Source organism: Castor canadensis, chromosome 18 (genome assembly GCF_047511655.1).
Source record: "Castor canadensis chromosome 18, mCasCan1.hap1v2, whole genome shotgun sequence".
Lineage (NCBI taxonomy): Eukaryota > Metazoa > Chordata > Mammalia > Rodentia > Castoridae > Castor > Castor canadensis.
In genome coordinates this window covers 7,488,842-7,510,390 of record NC_133403.1, presented here as the reverse complement: position 1 = coordinate 7,510,390, position 21,549 = coordinate 7,488,842, and the positions used below count along the sequence as shown (strand labels likewise).

The 21,549-nt window shown below is 45.1% G+C and overlaps 1 protein-coding gene and 1 gene segment (V, D, J or C); both read left to right on the top strand.

Annotated features, from left to right (window-relative positions):
* Positions 1-3,969, top strand: part of LOC109700167 (immunoglobulin lambda variable 8-61-like) — a 356,654-nt gene extending 352,685 nt beyond the window's left edge. Inside the window, 2 exon segments of the V gene segment in view lie at positions 2,190-2,223; positions 3,510-3,969. Coding sequence covers positions 2,190-2,223; positions 3,510-3,829 — 354 coding nt within the window.
* Positions 1-12,265, top strand: part of LOC109700162 (immunoglobulin lambda-1 light chain-like) — a 310,825-nt gene extending 298,560 nt beyond the window's left edge. Inside the window, exons 3-4 of the mRNA XM_074060988.1 lie at positions 10,497-10,531; positions 11,820-12,265. Of these exons, the coding sequence (XP_073917089.1) occupies positions 10,497-10,531; positions 11,820-12,139 (355 nt within the window). The 3' untranslated portion in view covers positions 12,140-12,265. The remainder of the gene's footprint in view (positions 1-10,496; positions 10,532-11,819) is intronic.
* Positions 12,266-21,549: the final 9,284 nt, after the last annotated feature.

Below are 21,549 nucleotides of genomic sequence, written 5' to 3'. Positions count from 1 at the left end.
CAGCTGAACTCTTTATAGTGGTGAGGACTGTGATCCATAGCGGGAATTATTCCTGCAGAACAGCACCTGGAATACAGCACTTGCCAACTGGCGCATGCAAAAGGACTTAAGAAATCAGAGTTGCCGGACACTGATGAGGTAATGATAAATGAACTTTTCTAGAGTGTCCAGAGGTAGGCTACTGCAGTAACTCTCTAGCAGCCACTCAAAAAGGGTCATGATCAATATCAGAGACTGAAATTCTGTGTTCTTTTGAGGGATCAGAAGGTAAAGGATTAAGCAGATGAAGGGTCATCAGTGACCCTCTTATCAGGGATTCCTGGAAAGGACTGACAAGGGAACAAATGGAACATTTCCAAGTGCACCACAATGCTCATCTGCTAGTAAAGTGGATGACATGTTTTGAAATAAGAAAATAATTATTGTAATGTCACCAACAAGTACAGAATCCTGTTTCTTTTCCCACGCAAATTCCTGGCCCTGTAATACTCCTCAGGACAAAGGTGTTCATGGTTACCTATACAAGGAAATGAGATGAAGCTCATGTATACAGAAGAGACCCAAGTGTGATCTGATGGGTGTGAGGTGGGGTTGTGGTTCAAGAGAATGTTAGCACAAGCCTGCCTATGAAACAGCAGATAATACATGGACTTGACACTGTATAGTATGTCTCAGTTTGGTTAAGGCTGGATCCTGATCATAAAGAGACTCCTCATTTTTTTGAAAAAAGAAACAAACAAAAAACAGTTATTGCAGTAAAGAATTCAGCACTAGTGTGTTGGTTGTTGAGGTTACAAAGTGGAAGTCAAATTGAGGTTTACAGGGAAACTGTAGACTGGCCAGGTGTTCAGAAATACACATTCAACTGTACCAATCCATCAATACAGATGCTTACATCCACTTATGTGTATCTAAATCCTGGTGTGCCTCATTCTAATACACAGGCATGTTGTGCCTTCCATTGTCCAAGATCTCTTCAACACTTTGTTTCCACAGTGTCCAGAACATGTGAACATCCTGATCTCTATCTGATCAGAGACATGAAAGCTGTCTCAACAGAGCTCCTCGGTGGAGCATGTGTCAAGCCTAGGATGTTACTCAACATTGCGGTAGACAAAAAGGAGACTATACTAGAGCTTGAGTAGGGCCACACCAATACAAATACAAGCCTGTGTACTAGAGAAAATTTGAGGAATTAATGTTCAAAAAAATCTCTATGAATCCATTTAATGGAGGCAAATCTGGGACCTGAAGGGGCGGAGGACACTAGTTACTTCTCATGACTCTCCTTGGTGTGTTTTAATATCCACTCCATGACAGTCGGCTAAATGGAAAGAAACCTGCTCATTCTTTTGCATTAAGACTATTTTTCTAAAAAGTATTATGAACAAAAAATCAAAAGATGGAAAATTACTAATCTCCCTATTTCCCTAGTCACCAGGGTCTGAAACTTAGTTTACCACTTGGACTTGGTACAATGACATCATAAAAACTCCTCCTATACACCACTAGAAGTTTTTTCAGGCATCTTATTTTCTATCTAAATGCTGAGTGACAATCCTGAAAAATAAGAAGTAAAAGTACCCAGAAAGCTCAACCAATCTTAAAAAAAATCCAAAAAATTTCCTTGCTTTGAGAAAATATTCACGTTGCCAGGAAATATCCAAAAATGTCACAGAACCACAGCGTTTTGTACGGAGGTGTTTGTATATTGTTATTTGTGTGTAAAAACATGAAAATGATGTTTGAATTTTTGATACCTAGGTTTGGTATTGACTTATGGAATATATAGATACAGGTGCCAAAACCACTCCCCTAGTTCCAGGCCTGGAGGAAAATGAAGGAGCAGAGCTGGCAATCCTTTTACATGTCATGGTTCTCAAGGAGTAAACTGCCCCTCCAAGCTGTCATAGAACACTTCTGTCTGCTTCTCTACTTCCTACAAGGTAGTTCATCCATATAGATGATAGAAAGAAACAGTTGACATTTTGCTGGGACAATTTTCCAGACAGGCAGCCTCTTTTAAGAAAGTCACCATTCACTGACTATGGTTCAATGGGGTCACCTTGCCATGCACGTCACACAGGACTATCAGGGGTGGCTGCAGCACAGCTGCAGTTGGGGACTGCGAGGGATTGTTGAAGGGGAGAAGTGAGGAGTTTTTGCATTAGTCTGTGTCATAGTGTTTTGTGTTCGGCGGAGGGACCAAGCTGACCGTCTTAGGTAAGTGAAACCTTTCCCCTTCTTTCCTGATGTCCCCCAGGTTTGAGAAAATTATTTGTTGTTTTTCTTCTTGTCCTGTGTCTTATAGCTGCTTGGGTACATTTAGTCTCCCCAGATCTTTATTTGTCAGACTGAATTCTTCTCTCCCTCTTCAGATCTTTCCCGCTAACCTCAGTTTGTAAAAAAACCTCTTTCTCTTCTGATTCCAAAGGCAGGGGTATGAAGCAAATACTATGACTCAACTTTCTGTTTTGCTGTCTGTTATCTTTCTGCATGGCACGTTGGTCTTTCTAACCTACACAGCTATGTCCTCCTCCTCCTTTCAGTTTATGTCTGTCCTCTTGGCTTCCTAAGAATTTAACTTGAAAGTTCATTTCATGGGGAACTGAGACACATGAAACGATGGAGTACCAATGTGTAAATTTAGAATGACCAAGGGCAATCATTACTGGGGCTGGGGAACCAATCATTAGAGTGCCAGAGTGATTACCATTTGCTGTAGATTACAAGATCCAGGATAAGAAAAAAGGGTGTAGGAAGAGCTGTCCTCAAGCCATCATCTGCATCCACGCACAGGGAAGGCTGCAAAACTGGGACTCAAGATACTTCTCATGGAAAAGGGAAGAGATCAGAAGGGTAACTGAAGGACATGTTAGAGCAGGAGTCCTCCTAATTCTCAGCACACACAGCTCAGAAAGCATGCATCTCAGATTTCTGATGAGCAAGTGGCAATGCAGAAATCCTAGAGATCAGGTTTATGGAGAGGGCTCCCTAACCTGTTTTCGATGAAAGAGAAGGCACAATGCAGGAAGATAAATGCTATGATAAGTAAAGGCAAACACCCCTATGCAGCAGCTCTTCAGAAGCATATGTGGTATATACAGTCTCCTTACGGTAAAAACTAATGCAGTAGTACAGATGTCAGAATTGGCCCTAGTAGGGAGCACATAGAGTTAAAGTCAATTCAGAGGGCAGACAAATTATAAATAGTCTGGAAATGATGTCCAGATGAGCGAAAGGTGTGAGGATCAGACATGTTTGTGAGAGGATAACATCCAGGAAGTTTCAAGGGGAGATGATGCTCTGTGTCGTGGCTCATACATACATTGTACACGAAGTACTTGGAGGAGTTCCACAACCTAACTCTGCCTAGTAGGTGCTGAAAGGAAAGTGAAGGTAGAAGGGCCACTTAGTTCCCAATAACCCAAATCCTTCCTCACAGAGGAGTTCAGTGGCTCCAAGGTGGACACCACATCTCTAACCTACACTTCTTTCTTACAATGCAGGTCAGCCAACAGTTGCCCCTGCAGTCACTCTCTTCCCACCCTCTGCTGAGGAGCTCCAGACCAAAAAGGCCACACTGGTGTGTCTGATGAGTGACTTCTATCCCAGTGATGTGACTGTGGCCTGGAAGGCAGATGGAAATCCTGTCACTCAGGGTGTGGAGACCACCAAGTCTTCCAAACAGACCAACAGCAAGTATGTGGCCAGCAGCTACCTGACCGTTACACCGGACCAGTGGAAAAGTTTCAAAGCAGTCACCTGCCAGGTCACACATCAAGGGAAAACCGTGGAGAAGAGCGTGTCTGCTTCCGAGTGTTCCTAGGTACCCATCGCTAAACCCACTCTCAGGGACTGACACCGAAGGTCCCCAGAAGGTGCCCCATCTCCTATCCCTAGCACTCCAAGTCCTTCCCTCTGATCACAATGACTGCTCAATAAAATACTGATTATCTATCAAAAGTCCTACTCTGTCTCATTTGTTTTTATTTCATATTTAATATTCAATTACTTCAGGTCCTCCTTTGGGAAAGAGGGTATCCTCACAGCCAGTGGAGCATAGGCTGCATTTGTGAGCATATCTTTGGACCTCATGTTTGGAAGTGCTTTTCTAAACCTGTTTCACTTTCATTAGGTATTCAGTACCTTCAGGAATCCCACCGTCAGGAAATCACAAACCAACTGGTTCTCACATTTTCTCAATTATAATTTCCTCAATAAAGACCCAGTCATACCTCAACCAAGATTTATTATCTCCTAGTTATGTCTGAATCATGGCTGAAGAGGCAATTCTAAGGGACACTTGAGGTCATCTCACTGGCCCAACTTGAAATCAACACAACCCATCATGGTCTAGCTGAACTCACTATAGTCATGAGAATTGTGATACAGAGCAGGATGTTGATCTTGCAGAATGGCACTTGGAATACATCACTTGTCAACTGGTGAATGCAAAAGGACTTAAGGAAATATGGTTGCTGGGTACTGATATGGTGTTAAAGTAATTGAAGGATTCCAATGGGTCTAGCAGTGGGCTGCTAGAAGGAACTTTCAAACAGCCCCTAAACCAAGGCCATGATCAAGTAGTAGAGAATGAAATTCTCTGTTCTTTATGAGGGATCAGAAGGGAAAGGAATAACCAGATTAATGAACTATGGCTACCCACTTATCAGGGACTCCTCTTAAGGATTGACAGTGGAAATCATTGGCATTTACAAGTCTATCACAATGCTCATTGGCTAAGTAGTGTGGACAACCTTTTCTGCAGTAGGAAAGCAATTATTGTAATATCACTAACAAGTACAGAACCTTGTTGATTTTTCAAAGCAACTTAGTGGCCCTGTATATCTCCTCAGGATGAAGGTGGTCATGGTCACTTGTGCAAGGAAGTGAGATGAGGCCGATGCACACAGAGGAGATCCATGTATGTTCTGATGGTTGGGTGCTCAGGTTGTAGTCCAAGTGAATACTAGCACGAACTTGGATTATGAAGCAGGTTGGGTTTGACAGCTGTGGTCAGACTAAGGATAATGTGTATATGAGGTCAATTAATGCTGGAGCCTGGTCATAACCAGTCTTTGCATTTGTATGAAAAAATTGTCTCAGTGAATAAAGCAGCATTATGTGTTGGTTGTTGAGGTTACAAAGTGTAATTCAGATTGAGGGTCACTGGACATCCTCAGGCTGACAAAGTGCTTAGTAAAAGAGATTTAACTGTACAAGTCCCCCAAATATACATTCCCACATCCTCTCATGTGTAGCTGAATTCAGATGTGCACCTCAGACTGATGTCAGGCGCTGTCCCTAACGCCCGCAAGTTCTGCTTTCAGTGACACAAGCTCTATTCAACATTTTTGGGTTCCACAGTCTCCAGAACTTGTGAACACCATATCTCATCAGGGACATTAGTGCTGATTTCAACAGAGCTCCTGGCTGGACCAATCAGCCTAAAACAGTACCTGTCAAGCCAGAGATGTTTCTCAACAGTGGAAAGTAGACAGAAAGGTAACTATATTTGACCTACACTCACATCAGCAAAAACACAAGGCTCTGAACTAGAAGGAATATTTGGGAATTTATTTTCAGCAACATCTGTGTGACTCCATTTTATGGAAGTTAAATATGTGACCCAAAGCAGTAGTATCGGACCCTGGTCCTCCTCTTTTCATTGGCTCTCCTTGGGGTGATTCCAAGTCCACCCATCCCAATCTACTAACAAGAAAGAAACTTTCTTTTCCTTTTGGTATAAGTTTTCATTTTTCTAAAAAGAATTGGGATAACAAAAACCAGGACACAGAAAAGTACTAAATGCCCTATTTCCCTATTAACCAGCCTTTGAACTCAGTTCACTACTTGTATTTGATCCAGCTACAACATAAAACACCATTACAGGTTTTCTTAGACATCATATCTTAAAATCTCTAAATGCTGAGCTACAGTCCTGAAAATACGAAGTAAAAAAAAAAAAAAAAACTTGGAAAACCTATCATACCTAAAAACAAATAAGGAAAATTTTTTATTTTGAGAAAACAGTCAAGTTGCCATCAAATGTCCACAAATATCATGGGTTCACAGTGTTTTTTAGGCTGGTATTTTGTTACTTTGTGTGTAAAAAGATAGACTGATGCTTGAAATTTTGATACCTAGGTGTGCTGTTGACTTGTGGACTATATGGATCTAGGTGCCCAGATCACTCCCCTAGTTCCTAGCCAAGGGGAAAAATCAAGGAGCAGAGATGGCAATCCTTTTATATGTCATGGTTCCCATGGAGTCAACTGCCTCTCCAAGCTGTCATAAAGCATTTCTGTCTGCTTCTTTATTTTCTGCAAAGTAGTTCTTTCATGTAGTGGATGGAAAGGAACAGTTGACAATTTGGTAGGGCAATTTTCCTGACAGGCAGCTTCTTCCAAGAAAGTCACCACACACAGATCAAATCTCAGTGAGGTCACCTTCTTGCCATGCAAGTTTCTTAGGACCATCAGGGCTGCCTGCAGCATATCTGCAGTTGGTGACTGTGAAGGGCTGTGGAGGTTGAGATGTGAAGAGTTTTTGCAGTAGTCTATGCCCCAGTGTTTGGTGTCTAGTGAAGGGACAAGACTGACCATCCTAGGTAATTGAATCCTATCCCCTTCTTTTCTGTTTTCCCCCAGGTTTGAGAAAATATTTTACTGTTTTTGTTCTTGTCCTGTGTCTCATCACTGCCTGGGTTCATTCAGTCTCCCTGGATCTTTATTTGGCACACTAAATTCTTCCTTCCTCTACAGCCTCTTTCTGCTTTCCTCAACTTGTCAACAAAACCGGTTTCTCTTCTGACTACAGAGTCAGAACACTGGAGAAAATGACCTACTGTGACTCAACTTTCTGTGTTCTTAACTTTAATCTTTCTCACTGGGTACTTTGGTCTCTCAAATGTATTCTGCTCTGTCCTGCTTCTCCACCTTTCAGTTTAGGCCCGTCTGCTAGGCTTCCTAAGAGGTCAAATTGTGGCTCCACTTCGTGGGGAACAGAGACACCAGAAATGCAGGAGCAATGATCTGTAAATTTAGAAAGGTTGATAATGATCACCACTGAGGTTGAGGTACCACAGACCAGAGTGTCAGAGAAATTCCCATGAGCTTTTGGTCACAGGATCTTGGATAGGAAAAATATTAGGAGGTGGGATGATTCCCAAACCTCCATCTGAAGCCATGGACAGGGAAGGGAGCCAACCTGGGACTCGGGATACTTGCAGTGTAGAAGGGAAGAGAATGCTTTGCTAGAGAAAGAAAGGATGATTAAAGGACATGGCAGGGCAGGGTGCCTAAATCATGCATCTCTGAGATTTCAGATGAGCCTGTGGCTCAGACTTATGGAGAGGGCTACCTAACCCATTTCTGCTGCAGGGGAGGAGTCAGGTGAGGAAGACATGCTGTGATGAGTAATGGCTAAGACCTCCCTGCAGCAACTCATCTGAAGCACATGTGGTATAAACAGGCTTCTTACAATAAAAACTAATGCCCTAATACAGCTGTCAGAGTTGGCCCTGGAGGGAGCACACAAGTATGAACAACTCAGATTGTAGCTAATCTGGGAATGATGTCTGGAGGAGCCAAACATGTGAGGATCAGACATGTGTGTGAGAGGATAATATCGAGGAAGATTCTAAGAGATATGATGCTGTGTGTCCAGGCTCATAAATCCATAGCACACAGGAAGTACTGGGAGGAATTCCCCAGCCTAATTCTGCCTCATTAGTGCTAAAAGAACAGTGCATGTAAAAGGGGCTCCATTGAGCCTATGAACCCAAATCCCTCCTCAGAAAACAGGTCAGTGGCTCCTGGGTGGACACCAGGTCCCTAACCTACTCATTTCTCACAATGCAGGTCAGCTCAGGGCTGCTCCTTCAGTCACTCTTCTCGCCCTCCTCTGAGGAGCTCCAGACCAAAATTACCACACTGGTGTATCTGATGAATGACTTCTACCCTAGTGATGTGACTGTGGCTTGGAAGGCAGATGCCCCTTCAGTCACTCAGAGTGTGGAGAGTACCCAGCCTTCCAAACATATGGCCAGTATCTACTCGACCCTGACAGCCAGCCAATAGAAATTTCACACTATCATCAACTGCCCGGTTACACATGACAGGACCATTGTGGAGAAGAACATGTCTCTTGCAGAATGTTCCTAGGTTCTTTTCTCTCACCCATCATTGGTGTCTGCTGCTGAAGAACCCAGGCAAGAGTCCTCTTCTCCCCTAGCAATCCCAGTCCTTCTCTCAATACTCAATTAATTCTTAATAAACTATCCTCATTTCAATCAGAAAACATAATCTTTGCTCATTTTACTTTACAAAACTCCACCTTAAATTTTTCTATGACCCAATATGAATACAATTAATGGACTTTGAGACAAAGCCAGGTAAATTCTCTTGATATTTCCATGAGGGATACTTCATTCACACACCAAACTCACAGGATATCCCAGAACAAGGAAATGACCCTTAGCAGAACCCATCCTGAAAACTTTTACCCTCTTCCCTCATGTACATATTGCTTTTGTGTGGTTATATCCACCTCCCTCCTCTCAGTATCCATCCCATCGTGGTTGCCCATGAAGAAAGTATGATCAGCTTTATCTAGAACCTCCAATCTTCGCAGACTGGACATTGTCCCTCCCTCACAAAGTCCTTCAAACTCAGTACTAATCCTCTTGCTTTAGGCCATACCTTTTTTCTCTCCCTTAACCCACTTATAAATCCCTGTCTTTACACATTAAAGATCCCCTCTTCATTCCAGACACATCCTGCTCCATACTCCCTAAGGGCACCTACATCAGCTGAATAGGCCCTCTCTATCGCACTGCTCACAGGATATTCACCAGCTGGAATTGGATCACTAACCCTAGCTCCTCACTGGACAACTAGCGCTACAAAAGTCCTTCTTTTCCTAGCTTCATTCAAGGTCCGTGGGGGTCAGGAGGAAGCTCTGAATTTAACTGACCTACCATAAGTGCCTATTACCCAGGTATCCTTTGGTTGTCAATAAGGCTGGGGAGTTCAAAGTAGGAGACTGATACTGGGATTCTTCCATGTGATTTTGTGCAAGCTGACTAAACTTCTTGACAATTAATATTGGGATCTGAGCTACTGCACAAACATATAAACCTATGTTGCACATACTACCCACATACACAAACATATTAAGGATAAACACACCTGCCCACACAAAATGCACCGAACACCCAATCTATTTACAACCTTGCCATGGTGGGTGGGCATCTTTTGGAAGGATCAGGAAAGGTCCACATGTCAGAGACTACAGCAAATTCCTTGCGGGATCAAGAGCAAACATAGCCAAGGTCCTGCAGTTCAGAGCTCAGGCCTTCAAGGCTGGTCACTGATATTTGGGAAGGGTTGTGACTTCCCAATCTTACAAAGGGTGATACAGAAAAGAGGTAGGGTCTGTCGAAGTAAGCTGCTCAGAGATAATCAGATCAACCTCAGAGGACTGGAGAATTAAGGGCATGCTGAAGGGGTCATTGAAGAGAACAGGCTGTCAAGTGTGTGATTAATGTGTTAGTTGTGCTGGTGATGGACCAAGACAAGGGTGGACATAAGGGACCTGGTGTCCATACCCTATTCTCTGTATGTCCTTCTAGTGTGGAGTGTAGGTCCCAATGTTGTGGGTGAACCCTATGCTGGTAACAGCTGTGAATACAGGCTGGCTTCTAAATGTGCTCACACAGAAGACAGTGGAGTTTGTGTACAAAAGAGAAAAGTCCAGAGGACAGCAGAGACACCCATACTCAGAGCACATAAAGTTATAGCAAGCAATACATACCACCACCATCAAGGGAGTTTTCTTAGGCCATACCAGTTTTGATTCAACATCCTCTCAATGAAAGCTGTGTGTTTCCCTAAATGTTCAGGAGGAAAACTGGCAAAGTGACACCAAATACTGTACCTTCAAGACAGATGAGGAATAGGGAGGTCCTCTTGAGCTCAGGACCCTAACATGGGATCTTCATCCCCATTGGGAAATGACAATCTCCCCTTATACTGTTCCCACTCTCATCCCAAGTCACACTACTTCCTGTGCTGAGGATGTGGGACATCCTGGACCATATACACAAGTCCCAGGTTACCAAAGGGAACCCAGATCCAAGATTTCTGTGTTAGAAATTAGCATCTTTCCTCCTCCTTCTCCTCCTCTATGATATTCCTGACAATAGCTAACTGAGAACACTCAGCTCCCTCCCAGAAATTCTATTATCAGGAAAAGAAGATCCAATGCATAAACATTCTCCCCCAGTCCCATCCATTACTTAGGATGGAGATATTCCACAGGTGCCAAAGAGATGATGATTCAGGTCAAGCAGGGTTGACTGGCTCTCAGCCACCTGTGGCCTGAGCAGTTCCTGTGAAAGGATGCTGTCCCTTGTCCTCCTGTGCAGCTGCAGGTTGTCCTGGGCTGTGGCATGTAAAGGGGTTTGTGTGCAAGTCTATGTCACTGTGTTATGTGTTCGGTGGAGGAACCCAGCTGACTGTCCTCGGTGAGTCTCCCCATTTCCCTCTTCTTTGGTGTTCAGAGTGAAATTTTGGTATATTTTTCTCTCTTTTCTTTCCTGTCTAGGGCTGAAATTTTAACCTGTCTTTGGACTCTACACTTTGCCCCTTCTTATCTGGCCCTTCACCCCCTCCAATCTGTCCTCATTCTGAGGCATCTATCTCCCTGGCCAGGAGAGGACAAATCTAATGACTCCTTTATTACTCTCTTTTGGGGCCTCACTCTGGAACCTGGGACCTGGATTTTTCTCAAAGGATCCTAATGTTTTACATGCTGAAATGTCAGCCAATTCTCTTAGTCTTTGGGCTCCAGGGTCAAGAGGAACCATAGAGAGGCTCAAGCTGGGGTTTGGGGAATGTGGGATATGCAGAGGCAATTATGAAGTGCTCATCATTTTGGGGACTGTCCTACATGGTCCCAACTATGGGGCCGCTTTCAATACGGTGGGGAGAGGAGACATAGAAGAGTAAAAAATTCCTGTGTGGAGGTGTACTCAGGAGCTGGGCCTCTCTTCCCCCCCAGGACAGAAAGGATACCTTAGACATGGTGAGTTTCAGACTCACAGGCCCAGGGTAGGCATCTCCCCATCCAACACTTGAAAGACTCTACAACAGATGCCCAAGGAGGGAGTCCTGATAGAAATGAATGACAGGGATCTGTCTGTACAAGAAAAGGTTCTAGGACTAAAAGAGCCTCCAAAAGATATACAAAAGTTAATGAAATCCATAGAAGAGTTACAGCCGAGGATCAACCCTAGCCCCATGAAAACCTTCATCTAATGAGCTCTCTGGGATCTAGCCACAGGGTCGGTCTGACAATCCCACACATACAAAGTAGTCCAGAAGGACCCTGGGAAAGTATTGTCAAGAGAGTAACACAAGACAGGAAGGAGAACCTGGAACAGGACACTGGAAATGCACATGGTGATCCAGAAGGTGGGCTTGGTCAGGAAATGTCCACACAGAGAGAGGCCCTGAAGAATGATAAGATAACAGGGCTACTCCCAACCAGTGATGGAAAGCAGTGGAGAGAGTTAGGTTATGAGGGCAAGTGAAACTGTGACAGAAAATGTGCAGCAAGCTGTGCAGGAAAATGGGGATGTAACTCCCTAAAAGACAGGCACTGTGAAGGTTCCCATTAGGTAAGTTTCCTAAACCTCCGTATCTGAATTTAGCCCAAGTCCCTGAGTATCCAGGACCTGTGGCTCACAGAAAGACGGTGATCAGAAGCTATAAGAATTGCCCCTAACCTCCTTCCTCTCTCTGACTCTGCAGGTCAGGCCAAGGCTGGTCCCTCAGTCACCCTATTTCCACCTTCCTCTGAGGAGCTCCAAACCAACAAGGCCACACTGGTTTGTTTGGTGAATGACTTCTACCCAGGTTCTGTGACAGTGGCCTGGAAGGCAGATGGCACCCCAGTCACCCAGGGAGTGGAGACCACCAAGCCCTCCAAACAGAGCAATAACAAGTACATGGCCAGCAGCTACTTGTCTATGACACCTGGCCAGTGGAATTCTGGCAAGGCATATAGCTGTCATGTCACACATGAAGGCAGCACTGTGGAGAAGAGTGTGTCTTCTTCGGATTGTTCCTAGTGCCCTGACTTCCCCCAAACCTCGGGGACCTATAGCTGAATGGTGCCGAGTTGGGGTGTTCCATTCCATTCATCATATTCAAGCCCTTATCTAGGCTAAATAAAATATCCTATTTTCAATCAGAAATTATACTGTACCTCATTTGTTCTTGTCTCATATTTCATTTACAATCTCCTTGGGACTTCAGGGTGGGGTGTTGGAGTCCTGGAACCCAGTGGGAAAGGGCTAGCCAGAAGGGCATCCCTTTCATCTTATTCTAGGAGGGAACTTCTTTCTGACACCCTCTTTCAAACCTTCCACTGTATCCCTGAAAACTGCAATGCAAGCTCTTAGAGGATTAGTGTTAAAAGCTCCTCTAATCTACTATTTTCAATGAAGACCTAATCATGTATCAACCACATTTCTAATGTACCATCGATGCCTGGTCACTACTCTTGACTGAAAGTTGTAGCTAAGGGGCAGTTCAAGTGAGTTACCATGACCCTACTATCCCCACCACCAAACCATCAAGAAATCAGGGTGATGCCCTATGCTGGTGGAAACCTGTAGGAATTTGCTGTGCAGGAATTTGTTCCTGAAAAATAGTGGTAGATATAGTCCTTACCTCTCTCAAAAAGGAGAATTACCCAGAAAGAGCAGGATGTGGCTCTGAGAGAGGAGCCACAGAGAAAGCAAAAGGTTTCCCATGAACCCACTGTGGAGCAGAAACACAGAGGTAAGGAGAGCCCTGAGCCAAGGATATCTTCTGAAAGGAACACAGCTTGACATGCTAACATCAGAAGTCATGGAAGGTCTTAGAAAATTAAACACACATTTGAATTAGTTATTCACAATATACAAAAGCTAGGTAAGACACTGAAATATGCTACAGTATAAAAACAGTTAATTCTAGAATCCTGTTGCCTTAACTAGTGCTATAAGACTCAAGACACCAGTGTCCATGGAACCTGACAACATTGTCTCTAGCTCGTTAATGACATGGTAGCTCCTTTCTTCAGAGCTCATTGGTAAACCAACCATCCCAGTGATAGAGATGGAAAAGCTCTGGGAGCTTAGTCAACAACAGGAATGAGAGATAGGAGTCTCCATGGAGCTTGATCCCAGGCCCAGCAATCCAAATCCTAACTTGTGACCAAAAGAATATTTGAGAATTGTGTCACACAATATCTATCTTACTCCCCTTCATGGTGGTGAAATCTGTGATCCAAAGGGGAAGTGTACAGCTCTAGTCACCCTTATCTCAATGGTCCTACTGGGTACAATACCAGGCTGTACCCCATCTCCAGCTTTTGGCCAGAGACTCAACATCCTCTTCCTTTTGTTATGTGTTTTCATTACTGAAAACATTGAGCACAAAAAGTGAGGAGACATAATCATATTAATGTCCCCATGTTCCAATCAACCAGCCACAAATATTTAATTCAACTGGTTTTAATCTATCCACAGCAGAATAGCTCCTCCATTACATGACACTTTGAAGTAAAACCCAGATATTATAGTTGAATGTATAAATATTCCACTTCTGTCCTAGAAAGATGAGGATATAACTACAATATGACTATCATACCTAAGCACAAATATCAGTAATACTTTGACATCAAAAGATAATCAGAGCCTTAACAAATCCCCCTCAAATACATGAGCATGTTTGCTTAGTTATGCTTACTGTGCTGTTGCTGTTTATGGTTGTTCCTTAGTGTATAATAAGATGGCCTGAGGTTTCAAACTGTGACTGTTGTGTGTGTCCTTTTCCTGCTGTCACCTTCCTGGGATAACTCTCCCTGGCTTTGCCAGGCATGACTATAGGAGCTGATCTCCTGATACTGGGATATTCCAAATTCTTCATGCAGCCCAGGGCCTCACTGTGCTATAACTCTCTCTCATGAGTGCCTCTTTCTGCTCCTCCTTTCCCTGAATAGTGCTTCTTCTACAGAGAAGATGAAAGGTGCAGGTGATTGGTATATAACAAGGATATTTCCAAGAACAGTGAACCCTTTCAAGAAAGGCATTATGTACTGGTCATCTTTCAGTGAGATCACCATCCTCCCATGCAGGTTGCAGAGGTCCATCAGGGCTGCCTCCAGCGTAGTTATACATGGGACCTGTAGGGTCAGGAATGGGCAAGGCAGATATTCTGTGTTACAGTATTTGGTGTTCACTGGAAGGACCAAGCTGACTGTCCTAGGTGAGTGATTCCTTCTCCCTCCTTACTGCTGTCCCCATGGTTTGGAATAATTTTCTTCTGTTTTTCCCTTTTTTATGTTTTCTCTCAGGCTGGAGTCAAATATTCTCCTTTCTCTTGACTCCATGTTGAACACTTCCCTCTGCACAGACCCTCCTACTTACCTTTGCTGAATCTAGAGGAAGGGGACTGAACCACATGAGCTACTAAGACTCAAATATCTTTCTCTCTTGTTCTGTTGTCCCTAATAGGTGTCATGTTCTGTCCTCTCATCATGAGGTTTCTCTCTCACTTTGTGAAGGGGTAAACTAAGGCCCCATCTCATAGGAAAGATGTATAAGGACCCCTGATGGATAGATAACTAGTACATTTAGAAAGATCCAGACCACTCAGGATTAAATATGGGGAACCACATATTAGGGTCCCAGGACAGATTTCCTAGGCTCTTGGACTCGAGATCCAGGACCAGAATAGGCTAGGAGGTAGAAGGGATCCAAAAGTCTCCATGGGCTTCCACAAATAGTTCCTGGAATCAATCTAAGACTTAGAAAGCTCAGTGAGGAGGAAGAAAGGTGGAGAATGTCTGGATGACAAGTAGTCAGGAGAAGGGTGATTGAAGGACGTGGTTGGGGAGGTGAGCTCCTGAGGCTCTACATAACACACTGATGAGAAGCATGAGCCTCTGCATTTCCATATGAACAGCTCCCATTATTGAAAACTTATAGCTCTGACCTATGCACAGAAGACTCTAACTGGACTCTGAAAAAGAAGAGAACTCAGGTCAGGAAAACACTTGATGGGCGAGGGCCCTGACCCCACTGCATGATCCAAGGGACCCAGATCTGGGAGAAAAAGACTCCTTAGATTAAAAACTCCTTCACCAGAGCAGAGGTCTCAGTTCAAATCTGTCCCCACAGTGGAGTCCACAAGAGAACACAGGCAGACCCATTAGGAGGATACAGGGAAGGAAATTGAGAGGGGAGGTACGACATGTGTGAGGCCATGCCCCAGGGAGATCCCAGTAGACATGATGTACAGTGTCTACTCTTGTTATTCTAGTAACATGGGCAACAGTGTAGGGAATTCTGCAGTCCATTCTTTATATCATCCATGTTCAACCAAGAATGTCTATAAAAGGGACTCATCTTGGGCCTAAAACTCCACAACCTTTCTTTCACACTAATTTCAGTTTCTCCAAGGTGAACAGGCCTCTGACTTCCTTCCTCTGCCCACCCTGGCTTTCAGCTCAAGTCTGTCCCTTCAGTCACCGCATTCCCATTCTCATCTGAAGAGTTCCAGACCAACAAGGTCATACTGTTTTGTATGATACAGGACTTCCACCCGAGTAATGTGGCAGTGGCATGGAAGGCTATGGCACAGGGTGTAGAGACCACACCAAGTGTGTGGAGATCACCAGTCTTCCAAAGAAAGCAACAAGTCATGGCTAGCAGCTACTTGACCATGACATCTGTCAGGTCACACAGGAAGGGAGCACTGTGGAGAAGAGTGTGTCCCCTGCAGACTGTTCCTAGATCCCCAACCACCATTCTACCCTCAGGACCTGAACCTAAAGGATGCCTGGGAGGGATCTCACTCCCACCTTAGCCATTAAACACTTAATAGTTAGGTGTTTAATGAACCTGTAAACGCTCAATAAATATTCTTATTTTCAATCAGAAAATATGGTCCTTGCTCATTTGGGTTTACACACTTCCTGTCCTAAATTTAATCTTCCCAAATGTGCATCCAGTCTTTTGACCTAGAGACAAAGCAGCCAGGGAAAGACATTGAATGTTTCCGAGGTATTCTTCACTATCATTCTAACCTTAGCTGCCAAAGCTATGTGCTCCCACATAAGAAGGGGCCACCTCCTCTGCTGCTCCAGTCAGCCAGTCCTGCCCTGCTGTGGCTTGACCTGGGCCTCAGGTACAGCAGCACGTGGTCGTGGGTAAGAAATGTCAGTAGAGGTTTGTGTGAAAGACTGTCAATATGTCTTGTTTGGCTGAGGTACCCATCTGACTGTGCTCACTGATTCTCCACCTTTCTGTACTTTTTGAGGTCTGAGGTGAAAGTCAAGTAGATTTTTCTCTTTTCTATCTTGTTTGAGATTAAGTCGCAACTTGAGGGTCTGTAACATTCCTTGCCTGGCCTCTCCCTGCCTCCCAGCCTGTCCCTCTTCTCAGACACCTGTTGCAGCAGGATGAGCTATTCCCAGTGACCCCTACTGCTCTTTGCTCAGGCAACACTGTGACTCCATCTGTCAGTACACTGCATTCTCCCTTAGATCAATGAATAGATGTACACTCCCTCCCTTTGAGTCTCTTGTCCCTGCCTCTACAGGGTAATAGGGCACTTGACGTAGATCCCATGGACCATGGGATGTGGGGAGGAAGAAGTGTTCAGCTTCCTAACCTTTGTCCTTTGTAGGTCCCAGTTATTGGAACTGTTTTCAACACTGTGATGGGAGCCCTTAGACTAGGGACTTGGAGACATGAATGAAGAAATGAGAGGGGGCATTGATAGAGGAAGAATTTCCTGAGAGAAAGTGGACCTATTTTCTGGGTCCCATGTCCTCTCTAAGGACAGGTAGACCCTTTGGACAGGGTGGCGCTCAGGACACATAGGCCAAAGTTTGGCACTTTCCAATCCTGTAACTGGAGGACAGAATCCAGAGAGATTTCCCACATGAGAGATTCATGAAAAACAGGTAACAGAGACAGGTTTATGCCAGGCAGAAATAGATGTGCCAGAGACAGATGTGCCAGGAAGATCTGCCACCTAAATTCATATGGCAGGGAGACTCCTTAGACCTGACATAGCACCAAGCTCAGAACAGAAACTTGTTCAAAATCTGAAGCTCTCAATCTACTGAACTCCCTGGAATTCAGAATCAGGGACTGATGGTCCTCCCCACCAAAGCAGCCCTAGAATGTTCTCTGTGAGGAGATGGGTAGAGGCTGCAATGATGGTACCATGGGGATATGAGGACAACAATCATCTCAATAGGACAGGAGAACCTGACCCTAAGACAGACAGACCTTGCATGGAGAAAGCACAGAGAGATACCTGGGTGTAGATGTTCAGACAGACATCCCAAGACAGACAAACAGCTGAGTAGAGATGAGATCCCAATGTCCATACCATCTAGTGTGGGGAGAGTACAGGCAGGGACTGGGGGGATTGGTGGGTGATGAAGACCCAAGAAAAGAGGAAAATACAAATTGGGGAGCCATTGCCTCCACTGTCAGGGTGTAACTGAGGAATGCCCTTTCAGAAAATGAGTGTTCTTACACACTGCTGACCTGAGCTCCACCCAACAAGTATCTGACCCAAGGTACTGTCCTGGACCTTGTTCCTGTGCATCACCCCATGGCTGAGGTCAGAAGCTCTACAGTAAACAACAGGTCTCTGACCTTGTGCCCCTTCTCCACTTTGTAGGTCAGCCTAAGGCTATCCCTTAGGTCATCCTATTCCTACCCTCTCCTGAGGAGCTCCAGGAAAACAAGGCCATACAGGTATGCCTCAGGAATGACTTTTACCCAGGCACCATGACAGAGACCTGGAAGGCAGATGTCATTCCCATCACCTAGGACATGGAGACTACCCAGTTCTCCAAACAGAGCAACAAATACACGGCCAGAATTTACTTGACCCTAATAGTGACCAATGAACATCCCACAGAAGATACAGCTGCCAGTTCACACATGAAGGTAACACTGTGGTCCACAGTGTATCCCCTGTAGAGTGTTCCTAGGTCCCCAGCCACCACACCCTGGAGCCTGGACCTGAGGGACCCAGAGAGAGGTCTCTTCTCCTATTTCTAGCCATCTCAGTCCTTCCTCTTGAACCCAATAAATGCTCAATAAAATAAGAGGTCCTATTCGAACTCATTTGTTCATATCTTATGTTTCACTTGCAAGAAGGTTTTCAGGGTGGAATTGGTGAAGGTAGTGTTGTACAGGGAAAAAGTTCACAGTATCTTGGCATCAGGTAGAAAATAGTCTGGTGACCAGAATTTCAGTCCCTCTACCTTCACCTGCCTCCCCTTCCTCCTCCAAGTGATGAGGTCTTTGCTCCCTGTCTTATTCATAAATGGGGATGTCTATGGTTATGAGTTTCCAAGACAACTTCTCTCCCTACCCTGGAAAGACCTTCTATCCATTCCATGTTCTTTCTTTCCTCAGCTGGATACCCTGCTCTGGGGTGAATGCCTGGAACCCCTTCCTCCACTCTGACCAGATCAGCTCCTGCCCAACTTCTTTCTCCCTCTCATTCCGGAGCGCTGGATCATACACAAAGTTCAAGATGCTTCAGTGTCCTTGGCTTCAGGAGTGCTTAAATTCAGAGGCAGGTTCAGGGGCAAAAAAAAAAGGAGGATGCTATGAAGGAAAACTCACACAAAAGGACTGATAAAACTCAGGACACTTACTAAAATGGATTCTGACCAACCAGGTAAACATAATGAGGAGAAAAACAAGTTCCTCATAGTTTCTGTTAAGGTAAACTAAGCTTTGCTGGAGGAAAAGTGGTGTTCTCAATGTGAGGCCAGGCACCCTGTACCACAATTACAAGTGAGGACACGTTTTACCTGAGACCTCAGCATTGACAAGATTTCAATCCTTATACATACATACAGGTGACCAACTCATGGCTCTAGAGATCTCTCAAATCTGTGCCACAAATCATCCACTATCTTTCTGGGAACACTTATCCATTCAGTTGTGGATATCGGGGGAAACTACATACCCTATGGGGACTTTCTCTGTGAGAATTTGGCTTGTCATGATCTGGGCCTGCAGCTACTGTCTGGTGATGGAATAATGGTGACACCATGGCCAAGTCCTACCCCAAAACCCCATGAATTCCCTGAGTGCCAGTCCATCCACTACACCCTAGGAGCTATAAGTGGTGGGGATGGGGCAGTACATTGGAAATGTCACCAAGGTTGGGGCTGTGGAGGGACTTCACAGAGCATCCAAGATGAACCTCTCCCCTGATCCTCTTGGTATTTTCTGTGGTTGCTGGAGCAGACAGCCACAAATCTACTGTCTCGCAACCACAGCATTTATTCTTTCACTGGTCTGCAGGTCAGTCAAAAGTCTGAAATGCATCCTGGTGTCTTCAATCAAGGTTGTTAGCAGTGCCATGCTTCTCTGGAGTGCTTTAGGGAGAAATCAATTACCTAGCCTTTTCCAGCTTCTATAGGACACTTACAATCCTGTGCTCATGGACTCTTTCTCTAACATCAAGACCAATAGTGAAGCATTTGCAAATCTCTTTCTGCCCTTACTTTGTTTCTGTCTCTCTCCCTTCATATCTCTCTCCTCTCCTTACATCCCCACATCTTCTCTCATCTGACCTTGGATTCACTGGGATAATCCAGGATAATTTCCTCTCCAGCTCCTTATCATCACTCCTTCTGCAATATCCCTAGGACTACATAGCATAGCACATCCATAGGTTGTGAGATTAGGTTGTGTCATGCGTGGTGACACTCATTTTGCTGATTTCAGCTCTGGTCCTGGTTCCTGGAGATGTGGGGATCCTTCTTCGCCATCCCTTTCCTTCTCTGTATCTTGATCAGTTTACCATCTGGGTCACACCTGGGTCTCCCAGCCCAAGCTCAACATTTCACTCCTCCTGAGTTTCCTGTGACTCCTTCTCCTTAAGGGAAAGAAACTGTAATTTCAGCCACATGTCTAATGGACCCCTTGCTAAATCCTCTGTAGGCGTTCCCTCTCAGTCACCAAGCTAGCCTTGAAAAAAGATCCTATGGAGACAGTGATCCAGAGACCCTGAATAATGACCTTCTGAGGCTACAGCAAGAACTTGAACCCTGGCTTGCAGAGTCTGCATCTCAATGGGGACTCAGGTGCTGGCCTCCCCAGCCCATTCTGGCAGGGCCCCTTCTTTGCCCATCTTCCTTCCTGGAGAGAGCAGAGCTCAGATGATCCAGAATCAGGGACAGTTATTGGTGTCACCAATGGACAGAGGGAGCAGGAAACTTGGGTAGGACAGCACACACCTGTCCTGTAGGACACCAGGTCCCATTCCTTCTCCCCATCCTGACTTCTCAGTGCAAACATTTTCCAGGGCTCCAATTCCCTTCAAGATGATTGCCACAGCCATCAAAGGGATGGCAGCCTAAGGAATTCCGGAAGAAAGTATTGAGCTCATGGACTCCATTATAGCTCTGTGGAATTGGGAAAACCTAAGTTCCTAGGTCTACACTGGCTCAGTGAGCATAGGAAGCAGGCAAGGAGGGGTGTCTGGGAGGACCATCTGAGTCCACAAAGCAAAGTAGGGCAAGAGTTTGTGTGCCCATCTCACAGATAACAAAACTAAGGCTCCTGTGGTAGAGGGGTGACCTTCCCAGAGTCACACAGTGAGCTGTAGGGTGATTTACTAATGCTCTTTCTACAGATTCTCCACCTTGCTGGCTGTGTTATTCATTCATTGACTCATTCAGTCATGCAACATACCTTCAGCAAACTCAGTTGTGAGCAATGTGCTCGGTGCAAGGAGATGAGGCCCACCCACCATGGAGGAGCTCAGGATCTGTGGGTGGAGACAACATGGAATCTACCACTGCCTACTCCAATTTTTAGGGGTCCCTAAGGTTAGCTGTGTGTCCAGGGAGCATTTGATGCAGCACAATAATCATATCCCTGGGATTAGGATGGATTTAACCAACGGAAACACCTGTGGGATGTTCCACCTGCCAGCCCTGGGCTACTCTGAGGTTGAAACAGCCCTCCATTCTTCCTCCAGCATCCCTGAGATCTTAGGGCTGCCACTGCCCATTTCACAACAGGCACTAACCAAAAGGGACATATGTGCTACCCAAGCTCTACCCAGTCTGAGATCACCCAAGTCTGTGCCTTCCCTTGTCTGTCCAACTCAGACCCAAGATGGCTCCAGAAAGTGATAGACCCACTGAACTTGGCAGATCTATGCTGGACAAGCCCTTCAAGGCACAGGAAAGAGTTGCAGAGTGGGTGAGTTTTGGCATAGGCTAGCCTCAGCCCTGCCTGCTGTGGGCTCTGGGCTGAGGCAGGTGTTCTGAGTCAGGTGGGGGATGGAGTCTGTGGTCTGTGGTTTCCTCTTCAGTTGAAAACTAGTGCCCAAAATAGCATGGGTGGTGGTGGAGGAGACTTCAGAGAGATGTTTACAGGGGAGGGGACTCGGGCTCCAGAGAGAGAAGAGACAGTGAGATAATTGCTCATGC